Source organism: Heterodontus francisci, chromosome 12 (assembly GCF_036365525.1).
Source record: "Heterodontus francisci isolate sHetFra1 chromosome 12, sHetFra1.hap1, whole genome shotgun sequence".
Taxonomy (NCBI): Eukaryota; Metazoa; Chordata; class Chondrichthyes; order Heterodontiformes; family Heterodontidae; genus Heterodontus; species Heterodontus francisci.
In genome coordinates, this window is record NC_090382.1 from 121598030 (window position 1) to 121622803 (window position 24774).

Sequence of the window (24774 nt, forward strand, 5' to 3'; positions counted from 1 at the left end):
CCGAGTGAAATAAATATCAGCTTTTGTCACACCGGACAGTCTTTACCAGTGTGAAGTGATCCCATCTAGGCTAAAAAATGTACTGGCAACCTTTCAGAATCAAGTAGTAACCAGTGTTCCTAACAGTGTAGTTTATCTTGATGATGTGCTGTTATACAGGAAACTTTGGAAGGAACACTTGAAACAGCTGGGAAAGTCTGTTTAAAAAATTTTACAAAAATTTACAAACCTGGCCGAAAGCGAATTTGCAAAAGCGTGAGTGATCTACCTCAGGCATATAGTGGGGCAAGGACAAGTGTTGCCAAGACCGTCGAAAGTACAAGTCTTGGCAGAGTTCCTTACCCCTAAGACTAAGTGGAAAATCATGAGGTTTTTGGGGATGTATATTTTCTACTGGAAGTTTGTACTAAATTTCAGCACTGTAGCTGCTCCACTAACAGATTTGCAACAGAGGAAAACAAGGTCAGGAGTGTACCAGGCATCTTTTGAAAAGCTGAGGGCCATTTTTACTAATGAACCAGTGTTGGCTGCTCCAGATTTCACTAAGCCCTTCAAGGTAGCAATTGATGCTTGGGGGTCGGTGCAGTTCTGTTACAGGATGATGAATTAGGCATAGAAAGACCAGTGGGATACTTTTCAAAAAACTAAATCAATGCCAAAAAAGATATTCCACCATGGAAAAAGCAACGTTAGGTCTGTTATTGGCTCTTAAACATTTTGAAGTCTATGTATGGCACGACTGCAGAGAAACACTGGTATGTACTGATCATAACCCACTAACCTTGTGGAAAAATTTAAAACTCAGAATGCCAGAGTATTCCGATGGAATTTACTGTTGCAGCCCTATCACTTAAAGATTGTCCATATTGTGGGCAAAAATAATATTATTGCAGATGCTTTATCATAAATCTAACTTCATTTGAGTATATGAGTAAAGACAGTACAAAGCAAAATTGTATTAATTACAAATATAGAGTGAATGGGGGCATGAATGTGAGAATGTGTTTAAAATGTTTTCAACTTTTTTTATACATTGTAATGAAATGCACTCGAAAATGGGGTTGCATTTCGCCAAGGGCGGAGGTGTTACAAAAGTTTCCATATTTTTTGTTAAAACTTGAGAATCTATATTTTCTTAAAAACTGAAAAGGATTTCATGGACATTGCATCATCTGGAGATTGCTAAACTTTGTGGGTGTTTTGTTTTAAAAAGGTTAACAAAAAGGTTGACTAGTAAAAAGTACTGGAAAACATGTCATTTCAAGTAAACACAGCAGGTATTCTAACCTGAAGGGACAGATGTTTACAAGGAAATGACAGATCATGATATAAGGCTGTCACAGGATTGTTGCTGAACTGTTCTTGGTTTCAGTTGGTTTTTGGACTAAAAGAGGCAGTTGGAGATCAGAAGAAAATCCGGACCACTGTTACCTCTCTTTGAAGAATCTCTGCTCCTGAAAAGCAAAAGCCTGTATGAAGTTGTACTGTTGCCTCCTGTATTTTGAAGAAATCCTAAATGCTTGCATAAACCTTGTATCTTTAAAAGGACTTTGCATCGAATGTGTGAGAACTGAAACCTTTGTTGCTGCACCCCTGCTGAAGACCTATGTGAAGCCTTCTGTAGTTGAATGTTTTTGAACACCTACCCAAGCAGACTGTTCATCAACTTCACCTGGAAAGTGCCCATCCACGGCTGATATTGTGCCAGCAGTGGCAGGAATAGGCCTTTAAGTGGCCATTAATTAGCCACTTCAGGGCCTCAATTGACCCAAGGACGTTCAGGCCACTGCCACCTCCCCACCACTGATAAAATACCAACGGAGGCGGGTAGGCGACAGGCATTTGTCATCCCATCTGATTTGACGTGCCCCCACCCACCCCCTGCCTCCCTCCCAATGAGGGGCAGGGGTGCATAAATTCTGGCCTATATGTTTAGCTTGAAATTTGTAAAAGGTCTATTGTTTCTCTAATGGTACTGAAATTCAAGTAGATGTTTTAACCCAGACATGTTCAACTTGCAGTCTTATGACTAAAAACAACTCCCCCACCCCTTCCACCACCCCCCTTACATCTCCCTTGACCCAGAGACCTACTCCTGAAGTCCTTAAAAGCCCATTCTGTTTGCATTTGTGTTTCTTATTTGCTGGTTTGAGCAGTTTGAATTTCCTGACCCTTAGCACTGTTGCCTCATCAGTGGGTCGATGCTAAAAGACAACAGGAAGGTTTATTATAGCAGCACCCAAGATACAAGCTTGTTAATAGGAACAGGGATTTTAAACTTTATACATGATATCCACTATCTTAGTGGAACCAGTGGCAAAAGCAGGAATGTTTTGGGAGAAGTTTAAATGTGAACCTTCTGCACCAAACCAAACTATTTCAAAAAGCATCTATTTTTTCCAAATAGAAATTTCACAATAAGATTTATATAGAAACATTATTACTTCCATTAATCTATAATTGAAATAAATTCAATGAAAAGCAAAACATGTCATGTTGGACAAAAGTTCTAAAACATCAAGTCCAAGGGCTTGCTATGTGTCACAAATTGATTAATAACTTTACTACTATTGACTGCAATAACTCAGAGAACATTCAGAGGTGCTAACCCACCTAAATTGGTTTTCACTGGTTAAGTTGCTGAACTGGCCAGCTTTGGAATAACATCCAGTGTTTCGGTGTTCTATCAAGGGCTCCAAGGCAAATTCTTTCAAAAGGAGGAGCATTCTGACATGAAAAAATACACAGAAATGTTCAACTTCATACATGTTCCCCTGAGGCTTCATGTGCAGCCCATGAAGATAAAATCTTGAACAATTTATTGCCTGATAATGCTCCTGTGAAGCACCTTGGGATGTTTTCCTATGTTAAAGGTGCTATATAAATGCAAGCTGTTCTTGCCACTCTTGGTTTAACCTCTCCAAGGTTGTTAGACACACTGGGCTGAATTTTACCAGCCCCTCGACATCAGAGGTCAGGGCAGGGGCCCCGTTAAATACTTGTGGGAGTGGCCCTCCATGACCCCAGATGCTACCGTTGGGTGGCAGGGCATTCATTTAAATATTAAAATTAATTTTAAAAATGCAAATCAACTTACTTTGTCTCGGCGGCCATCCCACACCAATATTACGGCCGCTGGCTGCAACTCTGTTCAGAGTTCTAAGGTGTGACACTGGTAGGGAGGAGGGAGGAGTGAATATTTCAGGGCAGGGCGGGCAAGTGGGGAAACCCTTTTGATTGGTGGGAAGGGGGTCAAGGTTTAAAGTTGTTAAAGGTCGGGGGGGATAGGTCAGGATTTTCACAGAAGTTTTTTGAGGCGGACTATTCAATTAATTAATTGATTCTTCCTCTTTGGGTGTGGGGAGGGGAGTGATAATGTTATTACATGTGTTACTTTGCTTTTCAACATTCTATCACCTTAAAAATTCAAATGCTCCTAAAGGGCTTGAAACCCTTTAAAAATGGCGCCGACTCCTGTGCGTGACGCCAGACGCCAACGTCGGGGACGGATTGGCCGCCCCCTCTATGTCACCGGGAGCGGCCGCTCTATCCCCTCCATTTAAATGAGCCCCCGCGTGAAATATCCACACCTGAAGTCTGCCGACTTCAAAGCGCGCTGCCACAATGTGTGGTGTGCCTATAAAATTCAGCCCACTGACTGCTTTAGCATTGTATTAAGTTGTTGTTTAACATGTACTGAAACATGACTGCTCTTCACTCTCTGCAGAAGTTCTAAATTCCAACTCCTTGGGCTCAACTGGGATTTACAGTGAGATCACACAGCCTGCAGTGCATTGTGGGTACCTATACAAGACATCGGCAATGGCAAAATTACCCAGCAGCAAGAAATGCAAAGATGGTATGTCATGAATGTTTAACAACGCCAACTGCCTAACAGAATGCTCACACAGTCGAATGTTGTCTGGAAACTGGCTGCACTCTGTTATGATGAATATAAAGCAGACCAGCCTTCACTTATTTAAAAGATTTGTTCTCAGAATGTTGTTGATGTTGTTCTTAGTTGCTCTGAGTGAATTAAGAATCAGTAAAGATTGTGGGTCTGAAGCCACAAGTAGATCAGAGCGAGCAGGTTCCATTCATTAGTGAATAACAATCTGCTGCAGATGCAGAATTCCCCCAACATACCTCAAAACATTCCTCAGCCCCAAGCTCAGAAGAGCACTCCCTAATACAACCTTCGTTACATGTTGCATGCCGGCAAGATTGGTAATTACTCACATATTAGGGTTTGAAAACTGTAGGCCCAAGCCTACTACAAACTGGGTTAAGATTATTCAAACTCATTTGATGTAGGACCCTTACAGTCAACAAACAGAGCATACTCACATCCCTTAATCTGGGTAGGATATAAACCCAGGTTGCAGAGCTAAGTAACCAGTGTCTAACCCACATGTACATTAAAGTTCCCCAACTGTTTATGGGTGCAAACATAATTTGCTAGAATGAAAGGCACTTTGATGCAAATGTTTAATTTAAAATTGACCATGTCACTGTGTTTCTTGCAGAATTCCAGAAACAGTGGTGCTCCTTGGACAGGTCCCTTCTTTTCTATGAAACAGACAAGAGTCCTGAACCAATTGGCAAGATTGAAATGAATGATGTTGTTTGTATCGGAGTGAGCAGACCACAGTCGATCGCCAACCCTGCCCCTACGGACAGGTACTGGATATTAATTAAAGCCCTTTGTAACAGTTGGGCAGAAACCATGTAGACTCTCGAAAGGCAGACAAGACAGATATCAATACTATTCTGTTTCTATCAAAAAATGTTTTAAAAGGTGCACACTTTTTTTTCCCTAGTTGCTTGTATATTTGTAAAATTTGGGTGTCAGTCGTCCAATTTAGTTCCTTATTTCTTCAGGTTTGCCAAGGAGTGCTTCCAACAGATCACAGAGTGGACTTTTAAAATATATGTTTATTCTCAGCATGTGGCTGATGTGGGAAGGGTTCATTTATTACTCATCCCTATCTAGTTGCCCTTATAAGGCAATGGTATGATTTCCTGAAATACTGCAGGTCTTCGGTTTGGTACTCCCATGTTGGTGCTCCCATGTTGGTGCCAGGTAGGGAATTCTAGGATTTTGATCCAGTGATGATGAAATCTCGAACTCACTGCCTACGAATGTGGTGGAAGCAGAGCGATGAATGATTTCAAAAGGGAATTGGATGGGCAATTGAGGGAAATAAACTTGCAGGGCATTAGGGGTACAGCGGGCGAGTGGGACGGACTGGATTTGTCTACAGAGAGCTGGCATGGAGTCAATGGAATGGCAGCCGCCTGTGCAGTTGAGGCTCTGTGACTCTATGGGCAGAATTTTACTGGTCCCATGGCAGTGGAAACAAAGGGAGGAGTCCGACACAATAGCGGGGAGCCAATTTCAATATTAGAGGGTGGATTCTTCAGGCCAGTGGTATTTTTCTGTTGGAGGAGTGTATACTGCCATGTGGGGAGGCCGCCAGCTTAATGGAGGTGGCCTCCCTCAGCCTCCATGGCCCATTGAAGGGGCCGCATGAAGGAAAGCTCACCCTTGTAGCCCAAACACTCCCTCAGGAGGGCATTCCCCTCCTTTCTATGGGGCCTTCTGCCCTTGGCCTCTCACAATTTTTTAAGTTACCATTCCAAGGGTGTCTTCATGTTGAGGTGCCCTTGTGGTCTCCGAGTGCCCACCTCTCCCCGTGAGAGTGCTGAGGCTCTGATTGAGCTTACAGAATAGGGAAACTGCCTACCATTCTTAGTTGGACAGTGAGCCCAGAGACAGCCAATTAGAAGACTGGATCCAGTAAAATTTCTGAGCCAGTCCCGCTGCTGGCAAATGCGGGTTGGTGACCCCCATTTCATCCTGACATCAGGGTCCCAAAGCCCACAGTAAAATCCTGCTCCATGATTCTATGAAAGAACGTGGCCAAGTCAGGATGGTGAGTGACCCAGAAGGGAACTTGGAGGTGATGATCCCACAATCTTGCTGCTTTCATCCTTCTTCCTGGTAGAGGTTGTATGGCCAGGAGATGTTGTAGAAGTAATCTTAGTGAGGAGCTACAATACATGCTGCTGCAGGACATACAGCTGTTGCTTTGCAACAATGATACAGAGGGGCCTGGAGAGTAAATCCAGTGGATGTTGTTGAGCTTCTTGAGTATTGTTGTAGCTTCACTCATGCAATCCAAATTTAAGCTACAATTGTAACATTTAAGCCAATTTAAAGTGATGTCTCCCTTTGAGGCCTCAACATAATGCTGTGTAGTAAGAAGAAATGGTTCTGTAATCTGCCATTCTCAGGAAGGAGCAATGTAGGATTTCATTTCAGGAAATTGTGGACCCTCAGGCAGGTCTCTTTGAACTCCTATCGCCAATGAAAACGCCAGATTGCGAAATCATCCCCATAGTGGACAAAATTCATACTTTATCCACTATCTTAACGGAGTTACATAGGCAGCAATTTTTCGGCTGCGTTTGGATACGAGTTTACCAAACCAAACAAAAGGGTTAAACTAAATAAGCAGGGGGTTGGGCACCAACATATAGAAGTAGAAAAGGGGAATAAGGTGCATAAAGGAGTGAGAGTATTGGATAGTGCTAGAGAAGGAAGTAGTACCATATTAGATAGGAGCAGACGAAGGACTACTAGGAATGTAAAGACAGATTTACATTGCATGTATGCAAACCCACCAAATGTGGTGAATGTGGTTGATGAGCTACAAGCATAAATAGCAATATTGGAAACGCGCATTAAAAATGGTTCGGACTGCGTGCTTCATATTCCAAATGTTCAGAAAAGATAGGGAAGGAAATAGGGAACTGGGGTGGCAGTGCTGTTCAGGGAAGGCGTTGTAGTGTTGGAAAGAGAGGATGTCCTTGAGGGGGGAAAAGACAAAATCCATTTGGTTGGAGTTGAGAACCAAAAAGGGGATAATCGCATTGCAAGGGGTATTCTATAGGCCTCCAAATAGTGAGAGAGAGATAGAGGAGGAAATCTGCAGGGAAATCACAGAGATGTGCAAGAACTGTAGAGTGGTGATATTGGTGGACTTTAATTACCCAAATATTATGAACATACTAATTAGGAGCAGGAGTAGGCCACTCGGCCCTTCAGGCCTCCTCCACCATTCAACAACAAGATTATGTCTGATCTGATTGTAACCTCAACTCCACATTCACGCCTACCCCCAATAACCTTTCACCCCCTTGCTTATCAAGAATCTATCTACCTCTGCCTTAAAAATATTCAAGGACTCTGCATCCACCGCCTTATGAGGAAAAGAATTCCGTAGACTCACGACCCTCTGAGAGAAAATATTTCTCCTCATCTCTGTCTTAAATGGGCGACCCCTTATTTTTAAACAGTGACCCCTAGTTCTACATTCTCCTACAAGTTGAAACATCCTTTCCACAGCCACCCTCTCAAGACCCCTCAGAATCCTATATGTTTCAATCATTTATTTAGATGAGCACTTGAAACGCCATAGCGTACAAGGCTGTGGCCAAGTGCTGGAAAATGAGATTAGAATAGTTAGGTGCTTGATGGCCGGCACAGACACGATGGGCCGAAGGGCCTGTTTCTGTGCTATATAACTCTATATAGCACGAGAGTAGGGAATAGTACGCTATTAGGTGGGGTCAGAGTAAGGGAGAAAGTAATAAAGTCTGAATCAGGGTTAATGTGCATGTATGTAAATGCATGGAGTGTGGTGAATAAGACTGGTGAGGTACAGGTGCAGATTGTCATGTGGAAATATGGTGTTGTGGCTATAACAGAGACCTGGCTCAAAGAAGGACAAGACTGGGTCTTAAATATTCCTGGATACAAGGTGTTCAGGAAAGATAGGAAGGAAAAAGAGTGGAAGGAGTGGCGGTATTGATTAAGGAGAGCATTCCAGTGCTGGAGAAAAAGGATGTCCTAAAGGGGTCAAGGACAGAAGCAATTTGGCTAGAGCTAAGGAACAGAAAAGGTGCAGTTACATTGCTCCGTGTTGTCTATAGGCCACCAGCTAGTGGGAAGGACATGGAGGAACAAATTTGCAAGGAAATTGTAGAGAGGTGCAAAAATTATAAGGTAGCTATAATGGGAGACTCTAATTATCCAAACATAGACTCAGATAATAGTAATGTAAAGGGCAATGAGGGGCAAGAGTTCCTAGAGTGTATTCAGGAAAATTTTCTACAACAGTATGTTGCTCGTTCAACGAGAAAGGAGGCACAGCTCAACCTGGTTCTCGGGAATGAGGTAGGCCAAGTGGATCAAGTATCAGCAGGAGAGCATTTAAGGGACAGTGATCATTGTATCATAAGGTTTAGGCTGACTATGGAAAAGGTCAAAGAGCAATCCAAGAATAATTAACTGGGGGAAGGCCAACTTCAATGGGGTAAGAATGGAGCTGGGGCGAATAAATTGGAGTCAAAAGCTGGCAGGAAAACCGGTAGATGAACAATGGGCTACCTTCAAAGAAGAAATATTTCGGGCTCAGTCAAGGTATGTTCCCTCAAAGGAGAAAGATAGGGCAAACAAATCCTGAGCTCCCTGGATGACAAAAGAAGTAGAGATTAAGATAAAGAAGAAAAAGTGTGCTTACGACAGATGCCAAGTCAAAAATGCTATTGAGAACCAGGCTGAATGTAGAAAGTCCAGAGGGAAAATGAAAAAGCAATTAAGAGAAGCAAAGAGAGAGCATGAAAAGATACTGGCAGCTAGCTTAAAAGGAAATCCCAAAGTTTCCTATAGGCGTATAAATAGTAAAAGGGTGGTAAAAGGAGGAGTGGGGCCGATTAGGGACCAGAAAGGGGATTTACACATGGAGGCAGAGGGCATAGCTGAGATATTAAATGAATACTTTTCATCTGTCTTTACCAAGGAAGGAGATGCAACCCAGGCAATGTTGAAAGAGGAGGTAAGTCAAACACTATAAAGATTTAAAATTGATAAAGAGGAAGCATTAGATAGGCTGACTGTACTTAAAGTGGATAAGGCACCAGGACCTGATGAGATGCATCCAAGGATACTGAGGGAAGTAAAGGTGGAAATCACAGAGGCACTGGCCATAATTTTTCAGTCTTCCTTAGTCTCGGGGGTGTTGTCAGAGGACTGGAGAAGTGCAAATGTTACACCCTTGTTCAAAAAAGGGTGTTTGATAAGCCCAGCAACTACAGGCCAGTCAATTTAACTTCGGTGATGGGAAAACTTCAGAAAAAGTAATCGGGACAAAATTAATAGTCACATGGACAAATATGAGTTAATTAAGGAAAGCCCGCATGGATTTCTTAAGGGAAAATCATGTTTAACTAACTTGCTGGAGTTTTTTGAAGAGGTAACAGAGAGGGTTAATGAGGGCAATGCTGTTGATGTGGTGTACATGGACTTTCAAAAGGCGTTTGATACAGTGCCACACAACAGACTTGTGAGCAAACTTGTAGCTCATGGAATAAAAGGGACAGTAGCAACATGGATATGAAATTGACTGAGTGACAGGAAACAGAGAGTAGTGGTTAATAGATGTTTTTCGGGCTGGAGGAAGGTTTATAGTGGAGTTCCCCAGGGATCAGTGTTCGGACCCTTGCTTTTCCTGATATATATTAATGATCTAGACCTTGCTGTACAGGGCACAATTTTGTTTTCAGATGATACGAAACTTGGAAGTATTGTAAACTGTGAGTAGGATAGTGTAGAACTTCAAAAGGAAATAGACAAGTTGGTGGAATGGGCAGACAGGTGACAGATGAAGTTCAATGCAGAGAAATATGAAGTGATTCATTTTGGTAGGAAGAACATGGAGAGACAGTATAAAATAAAGGACACAATTCTAAAGGGGGTGCAGGAGCAGAGTGACTTTGGTGTATATGTGCATAAGTCATTGAAGGTGGCAGGACAGGTTGAGCAAGTGGTTAATAAAGCATACAGTATCCTGGGCTTTATTAATAGGGGCATAGAGTACAAAAGCAAGGAAGTTATGTTGAACTTGTATAAAACACTAGTTCCGCCTCAGCTGGAATATTGCATCCAGTTCTGGGCGCCGCACTTTAGGAAAGATGTGAGGGCTTTGGAGAGAGTACAGAAAAGATTCACGAAAATGGTTCCAGGGATGAGGAATTTCAGTTATGAGGATAGATTGGAGAAGTTAGGACTTTCTTCCTTAGAGAAGAAAAGGCTGAGAGGTGATTTGATCGAGGTATTCAAAATCATGAGGGGTTTGGACAGAGTAGATAGAGAGAAACTGTTCCCACTCATGAAAGGATTGAGAACGAAAGGGCACAGATTTAAAGTATTTGGTCAGAGAAACAAAAGTGACATGAGGAAAAACTTTTTCACTCAGCAAATAGTTAAGATCTGGAATGCACTGCCTGAGAATGTGGTGGAGGCAGGTTCAATTGAAGCATTCAAAAGGGAATTAGACAGTTATATGAAAAAGAAGAATGTGCAGGGTTTTGGGGAGAAGGCAGGGGAATGGAACCGAGGGAATTGCTCTTTCGAGAGCTGGTGCGGACACGATGGGCCGAATGGCCTGCTTCTGCACTGTAACAATTTTGTGATTCTGTATTCAATTCTCCTCGCAATAAACGATAACATTCTATTAGCTTTTCTAATTGCTTGCTGTACCTGAATACTAACCTGTTGCAATTCATGCACTGTGACACCCAGATCCCTCTGCATCTCAGAGCTCTGCAATCTCTCACCATTTAGATAATATGCTTTTTTTTCCTTCCTGCCAAAATGGGCAATTTCACATTTTCCCACATTATACTCCATTTGCCAGATCTTTGCCCACTCACTTAACCTATCTATATCCCTTTGTAGCCTCCTTATGTCCTCTTCACAAGTTACTTTCCTACCTATCTTTGTGTCATCAGCAAGTTTAGCAACAATACCTTTGGTCCCTTCATCCAAGTTATTTATATAAATTGTAACACGTTGAGGCCCCAGCACTGATCCCTGCAGCCCACCACTCGTTACATCTTGCCAACCAGAATATGACCCATTTATGCCTAATCTCAGTTTCCTGTTAACTAGCCAATCTTCTATCCATGCCAAAATGTTTCCCTCTACACCATGAGCTTTTATTTTCTGCAATAACCTTTGATGTGGAACCTTATCAAATGCCTTCTGGAAATCTGTGTACCGTATATCCACTGGTTCCCCTTTATCCATATCACATGTTACTTCTTCAAAGAACTCCAATAAATTGGTTAAACATGATTTCCCTTTCTCAAAACCATGTTGACTCTGCCTGATTACCTTGAATTTTTCTAAATGCCCTGCTGTAACATCTTTAATAGTTTCTAACATTTTCCCTATGACAGATGTTAAGCTAACTGGCCTGTAGTTTCCTGCTTTCTGCCTCCCTCCCTTTTTGAATAAAGGAGTTACATTGGCTATTTTTCAATCTCATGGAAGCTTCCCCGAATCTCGGAAATTTTGGAAAATTAAAACTAACGCATCAACTATCTCACTATCCATTCCTTTTCCGACCCTCGGATAAAGTCCATCAGGATCTGGGGATTTGTCAGTCCGCAACTCCAACAATTTGTTCAGTACCACTTCCCTGGTGATTGTAATTTTCTTGATTTCCTCCCTCCCTTCCATTTCCTGATTTCCAGCTATTTCTGGGATGTTACTTGTATCCTCAATGGTGAAGACCGATGAAAAATACCTGTTCAATTCATCTGCCAGCTCCTTATTTTCCCTTATTAATTCCCCAGACTCACTTTCTATAGGACCAATGCTCACTTTGTTAACTTTTCTTTTTAAAAAATCTATAGAAACTCTTATTATCTGTTTTTATATTTCTAGCCAGCTTTCTCTCGTACTCTAATTTTTCTCTCTATTATTCTTTTCGTGATTCTTTGCTACTTTTTATATTATATCCAATCTTCTGACCTGCCACCCACCTTTGTGTGATTATATGCGTTTTCTTAAAGTTTGATACTAACTTTAACTTTTATAGTTTACCATGGAACTTTATCGCCGTTCCTTCACTGTTGCTGGGTCAAAATCCTGGAACTCCCTTCCTAACAGCACTGTGCGTGTACCTACCCCACATGGACTGCAGCGGTTCAAGAAAGCAGCTCACCACCACCTTCTCAAGGGCAATTAGGGATGGGTAATAAATGCTGGCCTAGCCAGCGATGCCCACATTCTATGAAAGAATTTTTAAAAAATTATGAGCTCATTATTTATTCCTATTTCGTTGCACAACACCAGGTGTAGTATAGCCTGCTCTCTGGTTGGCTCTAGAACGTGCTGTTCTAAGAAACTAGCCTGAAAACATTCTATGAACTTCTCATCTAGGCTACCTTTGCCCATCTGATTTTTCCAGTCTATAAGTAGATAAAAATCTCCCATGATTATCGCCGTACCTTTCTGACAAGCACTCATTATTTCTTGCAGCATCTGTGGAAAGAGAAGATGCTGCCAGACCTGTTGAGTGGTTCCAGCATTTCTTGTTTTTATTTCAGATTTCCAGCATCCGCAGTATTTTGCTGCTAGGGGGCCTGTACTCAACTTCCACAAATGACCTCTTACCTTTATCATTTCTCATCTCAACCCAACCACTTCTATATCCTGAATTCCTGAACTTAGGTCATCCCTCTCTATTGCGCAAATTCATTAATTAACAGAGCCACCCCTCCACCTTTTCCTAGCTTCTTGTCTTTCAGAAGTGTCATGTACCCTTCAATATTCCAGTCCGAATCTATGTCATTCTGCAGCCATGCCTCTGTAATGGCTATTAGATCGTACTTATTAATTTCTATTTGCACTCTCAGTTCATCTGTTTAGTTTTGAATGCCATTCAAATACAGAGCCTTTAGTTTTGTCCTTTTATTATTTTAGTAACCTCTAGCCTTGTCTGCTGATTTACTCTTAGATCTGTACTTACTGTCCTTTCCTTTTTTTTGGATTCATTCATGGGATGTGGGTGTCACTGGCCAGGTCAGCATTTATTACCCATCCCTAATTGCCCTTGAGAAGGTGGTGGTGAGCTGCTTTCTTGAACCGCTGCAGTCCATGTGGGGTAGGTATACCCACAGTGCTGTTAGGAAGGGAGTTCCAGGATTATAACCCAGCGACAGTGAAGGAACGGCGATATAGTTCCAAGTCAGGAACGAATGTTACTTTCCTGTCACGGTCTGTTTATCTTTTCTCTTTTATCTTTCTCTCTTGCCTTGTCTCTATGCTTTGTTTTAACACATCTTCCCAAATTTGATCCCTTACCCCCGCTATTTGATTTAAACCCTCTCAACTTCCCTAGTTATGTGGCTCGCTAGAACACTGGTCCCAGCACGGTTCAAGTATAGACCATCCCAACGGTACAGCCCCCACATTCTCCAGTACTGGTGCCAGTGCCCCACGAACCTGAACCCACTTCTACCAGTCATTGAGCCTGCCAGTGGGACGTGACATACCCGGGGATGGTGATGGCAGTATGTGGGGCATTGTCTGTAAGATATGTTTTTCAGTGAGTATGTCAGGTTGTTGCTTGACTAATCTGTGGGACAGCTCCCCCAACTTTGGCACAAGCCCCATATGTTAGCAAGGAGGACTTTGCTGGATCGACAGGGCTGGGTTTGCTGTTGTCATTTCCGGTGCCTGGGTCGATGCCGGCTGGTCTCTCCAGTTTCATTCCGGTTAATCTCTCCACAGTCTAGCTTTTGTTTTGTTTACATTGAGCAATTAACTGAAATTACTGTTCAAGATAAGAGGCAATGTAAGTTTCTTACAAATTTAAACAGGGGTATAGAAGCTCTCTGAGAGTAGCTGCAGCTAGTTAATTAGGGAGCTAGCTTAAACTGGTTCCTGAGCTCTAGCAAAACTGACACATCATTGTTTTCAGAGAGTATAAATTCAGAGGATTCTAAGTGCTGCTTGTCTGCCTAGCCAGCGAAGCCCACATCCCACAAGACCAATTTTAACAAAACATAGCTGCTAGACTGGGTCTGTGGCTGGTGGTGAGGGAACCAACAAGAGGGAAAGATATATTTGACCATGTCCTCACCAATCTGCCTGCTGCAGAGGCATCTGTCCATGACAGTATTGGTAGTAGTGACCATCGTACAGTCCTTGTGAAGACGAAGTCCCATCTTCACATTGAGGATACCCTCCATCGTATTATGTCGCATTACCACCGTGCTAAATGGGATAGATTTCAAACAGATTTAGCAATGCAAAACTGGGCTTCCATGAGGTGCTGTGGGCCATCAGCAGCAGCAGAATTGTACTCAACCACAATTTGTAACCTCATGGCTCAGCATATCCTCCACTCTACCATTACCATCAAACTGGTCCAATGAAGAGTGAAGGAGGGCATGCCAGGAGCAGCACAAGGCACATCTCAAAATGAAATAAAAACAAAAGTGCTGGAAATACTCAGCTGGTCTGGCAGCATCTGTGGAGAGAAAAGCAAAGTTAACATTTCTGGTCTATGACCTTTCTTCAGAACTGGCAAAGGTTAGAAAATAATTAGGTTCTAAGCAAGTGAAGGGGAGGGTGGTGGGGGAAAGAACAAAGGGGAAGGTGTTTGATAGGGTGGAGAGATTAAATAACAAAGTTATCCTGGGACAAAGGCAAAGAGTAGCCAAGCTGTTCCAGTACATCGATAACACTGGCATCTACCCGGCAATGTGGAAAATCTCCTAGGTATGTCCTGTGCACGAAAAGCAGGACAAGTCCAACCCGGCCAATTACTGCCCCATTGGCCTACTCTCAATCATCAGTAAAGTGATGGAAGGTGTCATTGACAGTGCTAACAAGCAGCACGTGCTTAGCAATAACCTGCTCAGTGATGCTCAGTTTGGGTTCCACCAGGAGCACTCAGCTCCTGACCTCATAGAGAGATACAGCACTGAAACAGGCCTTTTGGCCCACCATGTCTGTGCTGACCATCAACCACCCATTTATACTAATCCTACATTAATCCCATATTCACTATCACATCCCCACCTTCCCTCAATTCTCCTCTGACCTACCTACACTAGGGGCAATTTACAATGGCCAATTTACCTATCAACCTGCAAGACTTTGGCTGTGGAAGAAAACCGGAGCACCCGGCGAAAACCCAGGCGGTCACAGGGAGAGCTTGCAAACTCCGCACAGGCAGTACCCAGAATCGAACCTGGGTCCCTGGAGCTGTGAGGCTGCGGTGCTAACCACTGCGCCACTGTGCCGGCCCAATTACATCTCATTGCCACCTCATTACAGCATTGGTCCAAACATGGACAAAAGAGCTGAACTGAAGAGGTGAGGTGAGAGTGACTGCCCTTAACATCAAGGCAGCATTTGACCAAGTGTGGCATCAAGGAATCTTAGCAAAACTGAAGTTAATGGGAATCAGGGGGGAAAGTCTCCGCTGGTTGGAGTCATGTCCAGCACAAAGGAAGATGGTTGTGGTTGTTGGAGGTCAATCATCTGAGCTCTAGGACATTACTGCAGGAGTTCCTCAGGGTAGTGTCCTAGGCCCAACCATCATCAGCTGCTTCATCAATGACCTTCCTTCAATCATAAGGTCAGAAGTGGGGATTTTCACCGATGATTGCACAATGTTCAGCGCCAATCGCGACTCCTCAGATACTGAAGCAGTCCGTGTAGAAATGCAGCAAGACCTTGACATATCCAGGCTTGGGCTGATATGTAGCAAGTAACATTCGTGACACACAAGTGCCAGGCAATGACCATCTCCAACAAGAGAGAATCTAACCATCTCCTCTTGACATTCAATGGCATTATGATTGCTGAATCCCCCACGATCAGCATCCTAGGGGCTTTCATTGACCAGAAACTAAACTGGAGCAGCCATATAAATACCGTGGCTACAAGAGCAGGTCAGAGGCTAGGAATCCTGCGGCGAGTAACTCACCTCCTGACTCCCCAAAGCATGTCCACCATCTACAAGACTCAAGTCAGGAGTGTGATGGAATACTCTCCACTTGCCTGGATGGGTGCAGCTCCAACAACACTCAAAAAGCTTGACACCATCCAGAACAAAGCAGCCCACTTGATTGGCACCCCATCTACAAACATTCACTCCCTCCACCACTGACGCACAGTGGCAGCAGTGTGTACCATCTACAAGATGCACTGCAGCAACGCACCAAGGATCACTAGACAGCACCTTCCAAAACCCGCAACCTCTACCACCTAGAAGGACAAGGGCAGCAAATGCATGGGAACATCACCACCTGCAAGTTCCCCTCCAAGTCACACACCATCATGACTTGGAACTATATCACCGTTCCTTCACTGTCGCTGAGTCAAAATCCTGGAACTCTCTTCCTAACAGCACTGTGGGTGTCCCTACCTCACATTGACTGCAGCAGTTCAAGAAAGCAGCTCACCACCACCTTCTCAAGGACAATTAGGGATGGGGTAATAAATGCTGACCTGGCCTGCGACACCCACATCCCATGAATAAATCAAAAGAAGTCTGTTAATACTTGTGTTGAAAGACAATGCATTAGTCCAAAGAGAGTGTTAAGAGCAGAATAATGAGCAGCTCTTACACATGGTTAAAAAATAAAATATTTTTAAAAAGGCTAGTCATGCTCTGAAGTTATTGAACTCAATGTTCAGTCCACAAGGCTGTAGAGTGCCTAATTGAAAGATCTGGTGCTGCTCCTCGAGGTTGCATTGATGTTCACTGGAACACTGGAGCAGGGCAAAGACAGAAATGTTGGCATGAGAGCAGGGGGGAGTGTTGAAATGGCAAGCAACCGGAAGCTCGGGGTCATGCTTTCGGACTGAGCGGAGGTGTTCCGCAAAGCGGTTACCCGATCTGTGTTTGGTCTCCCCAATGTTTAGTTTAGAGATACAGCACTGAAACAGGCCCTTCGGCTCACCGTGTCTGTGCCGAGCATCAACCACCCATTTATACTAATCCTACACTAATCCCATATTCCTACCACATCCCCACCTATCCCTATATTTCCCTACCACCTACCTATACTAGGGGCAATTTATAATGGCCAATTTACCTATCAACCTGCAAGTCTTTGGCATGTGGGAGGAAACCGGAGCACCCGGAGGAAACCCACGCAGACACGGGGAGAACTTGCAAACTCCACACAGGCAGTACCCAGAATTGAACCCGGGTCGCTGGAGCTGTGAGGCTGCGGTGCTAACCACTGCGCGCCTGTGCCGCCCAATGTAGAGGCGACCACATTGTGAGCAGTGAATACAGTATACTACATTGAAAGAAGTACAAGTAAATCACTGCTTCAGCTGAAAGGAATGTTTGAAGCATTGGATAGTGAGGAGAAAGGAGGTAAATGGGCAGGTATTACACCTGCTGTGATTGCATGGGAAGTTGCCATGGGAAGGGGACAAGGCGTCGGGGATAATGGAGGAGTGGACCAGGGTGTCGTAGAGGGAATGATCCTTTCAGTATGCTGACAAGGGAGGGGAAGGGAAGAAGCGTTTGGTAGTGGCATCACACTGGACGTGGCGGAAATTGCGGAGGATGATTCTCTGTACGTGGAGGCTGGTGGAGTGGAAAGTGAAGACAAGGGGAATCCTGTCGAGGTTCTGGGAGGGAGGGGAAGGGGTGGAGGCAGAAGTGCAGGAAACGGGCTGGACACGGTTGAGGGCCCTGTCAACCACAGTGGGGGGGGAATCATCTATTGAGGAAAAAAGAAGACATATCAGAAGCGCTGTTGTGGAATGTTGCATCTTCAGAGCAGATGCGTTGGAGACAGAGAAACTGGGAGAATGGACTGTAGTCTTTACAGGAGGCAGGGTGTGAAGAAGTGTAGTCGAGGTAGCTGTGGGAGTCAGTGGGATTATAATGAATATTAGTGGACAGCCTATCCCCAGAGATGGAGACAGAGAAGTCGAGGAAGGGAAGGGTAGTGTCGGGGATGGACCATGTAAAGGTGAGAGAAGGGTGGAAATTGGAAGCAAAGTTGCTAAATGTTTCCTGTTCGGGGCAGGAGCAGGAAATGGCACCGATACAGTCATCAATGTACCGGAAAAAGAGTTGGGAGAGGGTGCCCGAGTAGGACTGGAACAAAGAAAGTTCGACATATCCCACAAAAAGACAGGCAGATACCCATAGCAACACCTTTTACTTGAAGGAAGTGAGTGGAGTTGAAGGAGAAGTTGTTCAATGTGAGAACAAGTTCAGCCAGGCGGAGGAGGGTGGTGGTGGATGGGGACTGGTTGGGCCTCTGTTCAAGGAAGAAGCGGAGAGCCCTCAAACCGTCCTGGTGTGGGATGGAGGTGTAAAGAGATTGGACATCCATAGTGAAGAGGAGGCGGTTAGGGCCAGGAAACTGGAAATTGTCAACATGATGTAGGGCATCAGAAGAGTCATGGCTGTAGGTGGGAAGAGACTGGACCAGCGGAGAAAAAATAGAGTCAAGATAGGAATAAATAAGTTCAGTGGGGCAGGAACAGGCTGTAGCGATGTGTCTACCGGGACAGTCCTGTTTGTGGATTTTGGGAAGGAGGTAGAATTGGGCTGTCCAGGCATGCGAGACTATGAGGTTGGAAGCTGTAGAGGAAAGATCTCCGGAGGAGATGAGGTCAGTGATAGTCCTGTGGACAGTAGCTTGATGTTAGATGGTGGGGTCATGGTCCACAGGGAGGTAGGAAGAAGTGTCAGAGAGTTAGCGCTCAGCCTCTGCAAGGTAGAGGTCGGTACACCAGACAACAACAGCACCACCTTTGTCTGCAGGCTTGATCACAATGTTGGGATTCGACCTTGAGAGAATGGAGAGCAGCAAGTTCAGAGGGAGACAGGTTACAATAAGTGAGGGGAGCAGAGAAATCGAGACGGCCGATGTCTCGCCGAAAGTTTTCAATGAAAAGATCAAGAGCGGGGAAGAGGCCAGAGGGAGAGGTCCAGGTAGAGGGAGAATGCTGGAGGCAGGTGAATGGGTCTGCTGGTTAGGGGGAGGACTCCTGGTCAAAGAAGTGAGCCCGGAGGCGAAGGCAACGGAAGAAGAGCACGTCATGCTAAGCGCGAAATTCATTGAGGTGGGGGCGTAAGGGGATAAAACTGAGACCTTTGCTGAGTACAGAACGTTCAGCAACAGAGAGGGGGAGGTCAGAGGGTATAGTGAATACACGGCAAGGGGTCAGATCAGAAGGGGTGGGGTCAGAGGGAAGTGAAGCGGAAGGAGGATCTGGAGGGGCATTAGTCCCCATCAGCTGCTGGAGTTTGCATTCCTTAACACCTGAAAGGAAGGAAAAAAAGGTTTTTGTTAATGCGTCGGATAAGACGAAGGATGAAATGAAACTACGGAACAGAACAGCTTTGAGAAGGTGAGTCAGTGCTTCTGGAGAGAGAGGTTCTGTGTGTACATGTGGCGGTGCATGGCACAGAATGTGGATCTCAGGATGCAGCGAGAACAGCAGTCCGAGGAACGTTGTATTTCTTGGAGATACCTGTAATCCTGGGTGGATTCAAAACATGAAGGATGAAATTTCAGTTGGAATCCACATGGAATAAGTCGGAGCCAGAGACCACGAAAGTGTTTTATTTTAAAGGATTTTAGATTGGAGTAGGTAGAACAAGGCCCCTAGTGTAATTAGCATTTTTTAATTCAGGGAGTAACTAATTAATCTCAGGGTAAGTCATGGCAGGAGAGCTCAGCCCCGTGATCGGCTCCTCCTGCGCTATGTGGGAAATCAGGGACGCTTCCAGTGTCCCTGACGACCATGTGTGCAAGAACAAAGAACAAAAAAAATTACAGCACAGGAACAGGCCCTTCGGCCCTCCAAACCTGCGCCAATCCAGATCCTCTATCTAAACATGTCGCCTATTTTCTAAATGTCTGTATCTCTTTGCTTCCTGCCCATTCATGTATCTGTCTAGATACATCTTAAAAGACGCTATCGTGCCCGCGTTTACCACCTCCGCTGGCAACGCATTCCAGGCACCCACCACCCTCTGCGTAAAGAACTTTCCACGCATATCCCCCCTAAACTTTTCCCCTCTCACTTTGAACTTGTGACCCCTAGTAATTGAATCCCCCACTCTGGGAAAAAGCTTCTTGCTATCCAGCCTGTCTACCTCTCATGATTTTGTACACCTCAATCAGGTCCCCCCTCAACCTCCGTCTTTCTAATGAAAATAATCCTAATCTACTCAACCTCTCTTCATAGCTAGCGCCCTCCATACCAGGCAACATCCTGGTGAACCTCCTCTGCACCCTCTCCAAAGCATCTACATCCTTTTGGTAATGTGGCGACCAGAACTGCACGCAGTATTCCAAATGTGGCCGAACCAAAGTCCGATGCAACTGTAACATGACCTGCCAACTCTTGTACTCAATACCCCGTCCGATGAAGGAAAGCATGCCGTATGCCTTCTTGACCACTCTATTGACCTGCGTTGCCACCTTCAGGGAACAATGGACCTGAACACCCAAATCTCTCTGTACATCAATTTTCCCCAGGACTTTTCCATTTACTGTATAGTTCACTCTTGAATTGGATCTTCCAAAATGCATCACCTCGCATTTGCCCTGATTGAACTCCATCTGCCATTTCTCTGCCCAACTCTCCAATCTATCTATATTCTGCTGTATTCTCTGACAGTCCCCTTCACTATCTGCTACTCCACCAATCTTAGTGTCGTCTGCAAACTTGCTAATCAGACCACCTATACTTTCCTCCAAATCATTTATGTATATCACAAACAACAGTGGTCCCAGCACGGATCCCTGTGGAACACCACTGGTCACACGTCTCCATTTTGAAAAACTCCCTTCCACTACTATCTGTCTCCTGTTGCCCAGCCAGTTCTTTATCCATCTAGCTAGTACACCCTGGACCCCATGCGCCTTCACTTTCTCCATCAGCCTACCATGGGGAACCTTATCAAACGCCTTACTGAAGTCCATGTATATGACATCTACAGCCCTTCCCTCATCAATCAACTTTGTCACTTCCTCAAAGAATTCTATTAAGTTGGTAAGACATGACCTTCCCTGCACAAAACCATGTTGCCTATCACTGATAAGCCCATTTTCTTCCAAATGGGAATAGATCCTATCCCTCAGTATCTTCTCCAGCAGCTTCCCTACCACTGACGTCAGGCTCACCGGTCTATAATTACCTGGATTATCCCTGCTACCCTTCTTAAACAAGGGGACAACATTAGCAATTCGCCAGTCCTCCGGGACCTCACCCGTGTTTAAGGATGCTGCAAAGATATCTGTTAAGGCCCCAGCTATTTCCTCTCTCGCTTCCCTCAGTAACCTGGGATAGATCCCATCCGGACCTGGGGACTTGTCCACCTTAATGCCTTTTAGAATATCCAACACTTCCTCCCTCCTTATGCCGACTTGACCTAGAGTAATCAAACATCTGTCCCTAACCTCAACATCTGTCATGTCCCTCGGTGAATACCGATGCAAAGTACTCGTTTAAAATCTCACCCATTTTCTCTGACTCCACGCATAACTTTCCTCCTTTGTCCTTGAGTGGGCCAATCCTTTCTCTAGTTACCCTCTTGCTCCTTATATATGAATAAAAGGCTTTGGGATTTTCCTTAACCCTGTTTACTAAAGATATTTCATGACCCCTTTTAGCCCTCTTAATTCCTCGTTTCAGATTGGTCCTACATTCCCGATATTCTTTCAAAGCTTCGTCTTTCTTCAGCCTCCTAGACCTTATGTATGCTTCCTTTTTCCTCTTAGCTAGTCTCACAATTTCACCTGTCATCCATGGTTCCCTAATCTTGCCATTTCTATCCCTCATTTTCACAGGAACATGTCTCTCCTGCACGCTAATCAACCTCTCTTTAAAAGCCTCCCACATATCAAATGTGGATTTACCTTCAAACAGCTGCTCCCAATCTACATTCCCCAGCTCCTGCCGAATTTTGGTATAGTTGGCCTTCCCCCAATTTAGCACTCTTCCTTTAGGACCACTCTCGTCTTTGTCCATGAGTATTCTAAAACTTACGGAATTGTGATCACTATTCCCAAAGTAGTCCCCTACTGAAACTTCAACCACCTGGCTGGACTCATTCCCCAACACTAGGTCCAGTATGGCCCCTTCCAGAGTTGGACTATTTACATACTGCTCTAGAAAACCCTCCTGGATGCTTCTAACAGATTCTGCTCCAAACTCTGCAGGAAGTGTTCCCATTTGCAGCTACTGACTACCCACATTACGGAGCTGGAGCTGCAGGTGGATTCACTGTGGAGCATCCGCGATGCTGAGGACGTTGTGGCTAGCACGTTTAGTGAGGTGGTCACCCCGCAGGTAATGGCTGCACAGGCAGAAAAGAGATGGGTGACCACCAGACGGAGTAGTAGGTGCAGGCAGGTAGTACAGGAGTCCCCTGTGGCCATCACCCTCTCAAACAGATATACCGCTTTGGATACTGTTGGGGGGGATGACCTCCCAGGGGAATGCAGCAACAGCCGAGTTTGTGACACCACGGAGGGCTCTGCTGCACAGCAGGGGAGAAAAAGGGTTGGAAGAGCTATAGTGATAGGGGATTCTATCGTAAGGGGTGCAGATAGGTGTTTCTGTGGCCGCAAACGAGACTCCAGGATGGTCTGTTGCCTCGCTAGTGTGAGGGTCAAGGATGTCTCGGAGCCGCTGCAGGACATTCTGAAAGGGGAGTGTGAGCCTCCAGAGGTTGTGGTCCATATTGGTACTAACGAAATAGGCAGGAAAAGAGATGAGGTCCTGCAAAGTGAATATAGGGAGTTAGGCAGAAGGTTAAAAAGCAGAACCTCTAGAGTTGTAATCTCCCTGTGCCACGTGCTAGTGAGGGCAGGAATAGGAGGATTAGGCAAATGAATGCATGGCTGAAGAGCTGGTGTCGGCGGGAGGGCTTCAGCTATTTGGATCATTGGGATCTCTTCTGGTGCAGAAGCATGGGTTGCATCTAAACTGGAGGGGGACCAATATCCTTGCGGGGAGGTTTGCTAGCACTACTCGGGAGGGTTTAAACTAGTCTTGCAGGGGGGTGAGACCCAAAGTAGTAGTCTCTCAGATGAGATAGTTGAGGCAAATGTAGAGGTTAAAGCAAGCAAGTCCAGTAGACAGGCCAGGCAGGGGCAGGACAGGTAGCGTGGAAGGTCTGGTAGGCTAAACTGTATTTACTTTAATGAAAGAAGCCTTACAGGTAAGGCAGATGAACTCAGAGCATGGATCAGTACATGGGATTGTGATATTATTGCTATTACAGAAACGTGGTTGAGAGATGGGCAGGACTGGCAGCTCAATGTTCCGGGATACCAATCTTTCCGGCGTGACAGAGGTGGAGGTAAGAGAGGAGGGGGAGTTGCACTATTGATTAGGGAGGACATCACGGCAGTACTTAGAGAGGATATCCCGGGGGGAATGTCCAGCGAGGCCATATGGGTAGAACTTAGAAATAAGAAATGGGTGATCACCTTGATGGGATTATACTATAGGCCCCCCAATAGTCAGAGGGAATTGGAGGAACATATATATAGGGAAATCACGGATAGGTGTAGGAATTATAGGGTTGTAATAGGTGATTTTAACTTCCCTAATATTGACTGGGACTGCCTTAGTGCTAAGGGATCAGATGGGGAAGAATTTGTTCAGCGTGTCCAGGATAGTTTTCTGAAGCAGTATGTGGATGGCCCTACTAGAGAAGGGGCTACACTCGACCTCCTCTTAGGAAATGAGGATGGGCAGGTGGTTGATGTGTCAGTGGGGGAGCACTTTGGGACCAGTGACCATAACTCTATTAGCTTCAAGATAGTTATGGAAAAGGATAGGACTGGTCCTCAGGTTGAAGTCCTAAATTGGGGGAAGGCTAATTTCGATGGCATCAGACAGGAACTCTCAAAAGTTGAATGGGAGAGGCTGTTTACAGGTAAAGGGATGTCTGGCAAATGGGAGGGTTTTAAAAGTGAGATGGGAAGAGTTCAGGGCTGGAATGTTCCTGTTCGATGGAAGGGCAAGACTGGCAAGTTTAGGGAATCTTGGTTGACGAGGGATATTGAGGGTCTGGTCAGGACAAAGAAGGAGGCATATGTCAGGTATAGGCAGCTGGGATTGAGCGAGTCCCTCGAGGAGTATAGGGGATGTAGGACTACACTTAAGAAGGAAATTAGGAGGGCGAAAAGGGGCCATGAGATTTCCCTGTCAGATAAGATAAAGGAGAATCCTAAAAGATTCTATAAATATATTAAGAGTAAAAGGGTAGCTAGGGAGAGAGTAGGTCCCCTTAAGGATCAGTGTGGCAATCTATGTGTGGAGCCACGGGAAATGGGCGAGGTCTTAAATGAATATTTCTCATCCGGATTTACCGTGGAGAAGGTCATGGAAGCTAATGAGTTCAAGGGAGGGATCACCGATATCCTGGAGCATATCAACATTACAAAGGAGGATGTGTTGGAGGTTTTGAAGCGCATTAAGGTGGATAAATCCCCAGGGCCTGACCAGGTGTATCCAAGGATGCTATGGGAAGCAAGGGAGGAGATTGCTGGGACACTGGCAGAGATTTTTGTTTCATCGTTAGCCATGGGTGAGGTACTGGAAAACTGGAGGATAGCTAATGTTGTGCCTTTATTTAAGAAGGGCAGTAGAGATAAACCAGGAAACTACAGGCTGCTGAGCCTTACATCAGTGGTGGGAAAGTTATTGGAACGGATTCTGAGAGACAGGATTTATATGCATCTGGAAAGGCATGGTCTGATTAGAGATAGTCAGCATGGCTTTGTGCATGGGAAATCATGTCTCCCGAATTTGATTGGGTTTTTCAAGGAGGTGACCAAGAGGATTGAAGAGGGCAGGGTGATGGACGTTGTCTACATGGACTTTAGCAAGGCCTTTGA

The 24774-nt window shown here is 44.9% G+C and overlaps 1 protein-coding gene across 10 annotated transcripts in view; it reads left to right on the forward strand.

The window, feature by feature from the left end:
- Window positions 1–24774, forward strand: part of arap3 (ArfGAP with RhoGAP domain, ankyrin repeat and PH domain 3) — a 613394-nt gene that overhangs the window by 468866 nt on the left and 119754 nt on the right. For all 10 annotated transcript variants that reach the window (XM_068044105.1, XM_068044114.1, XM_068044106.1 and 7 more), the window contains 2 exons: window positions 3728–3859; window positions 4527–4680. In XM_068044105.1, the coding sequence (XP_067900206.1) occupies window positions 3728–3859; window positions 4527–4680 (286 nt within the window). The remainder of the gene's footprint in view (window positions 1–3727; window positions 3860–4526; window positions 4681–24774) is intronic.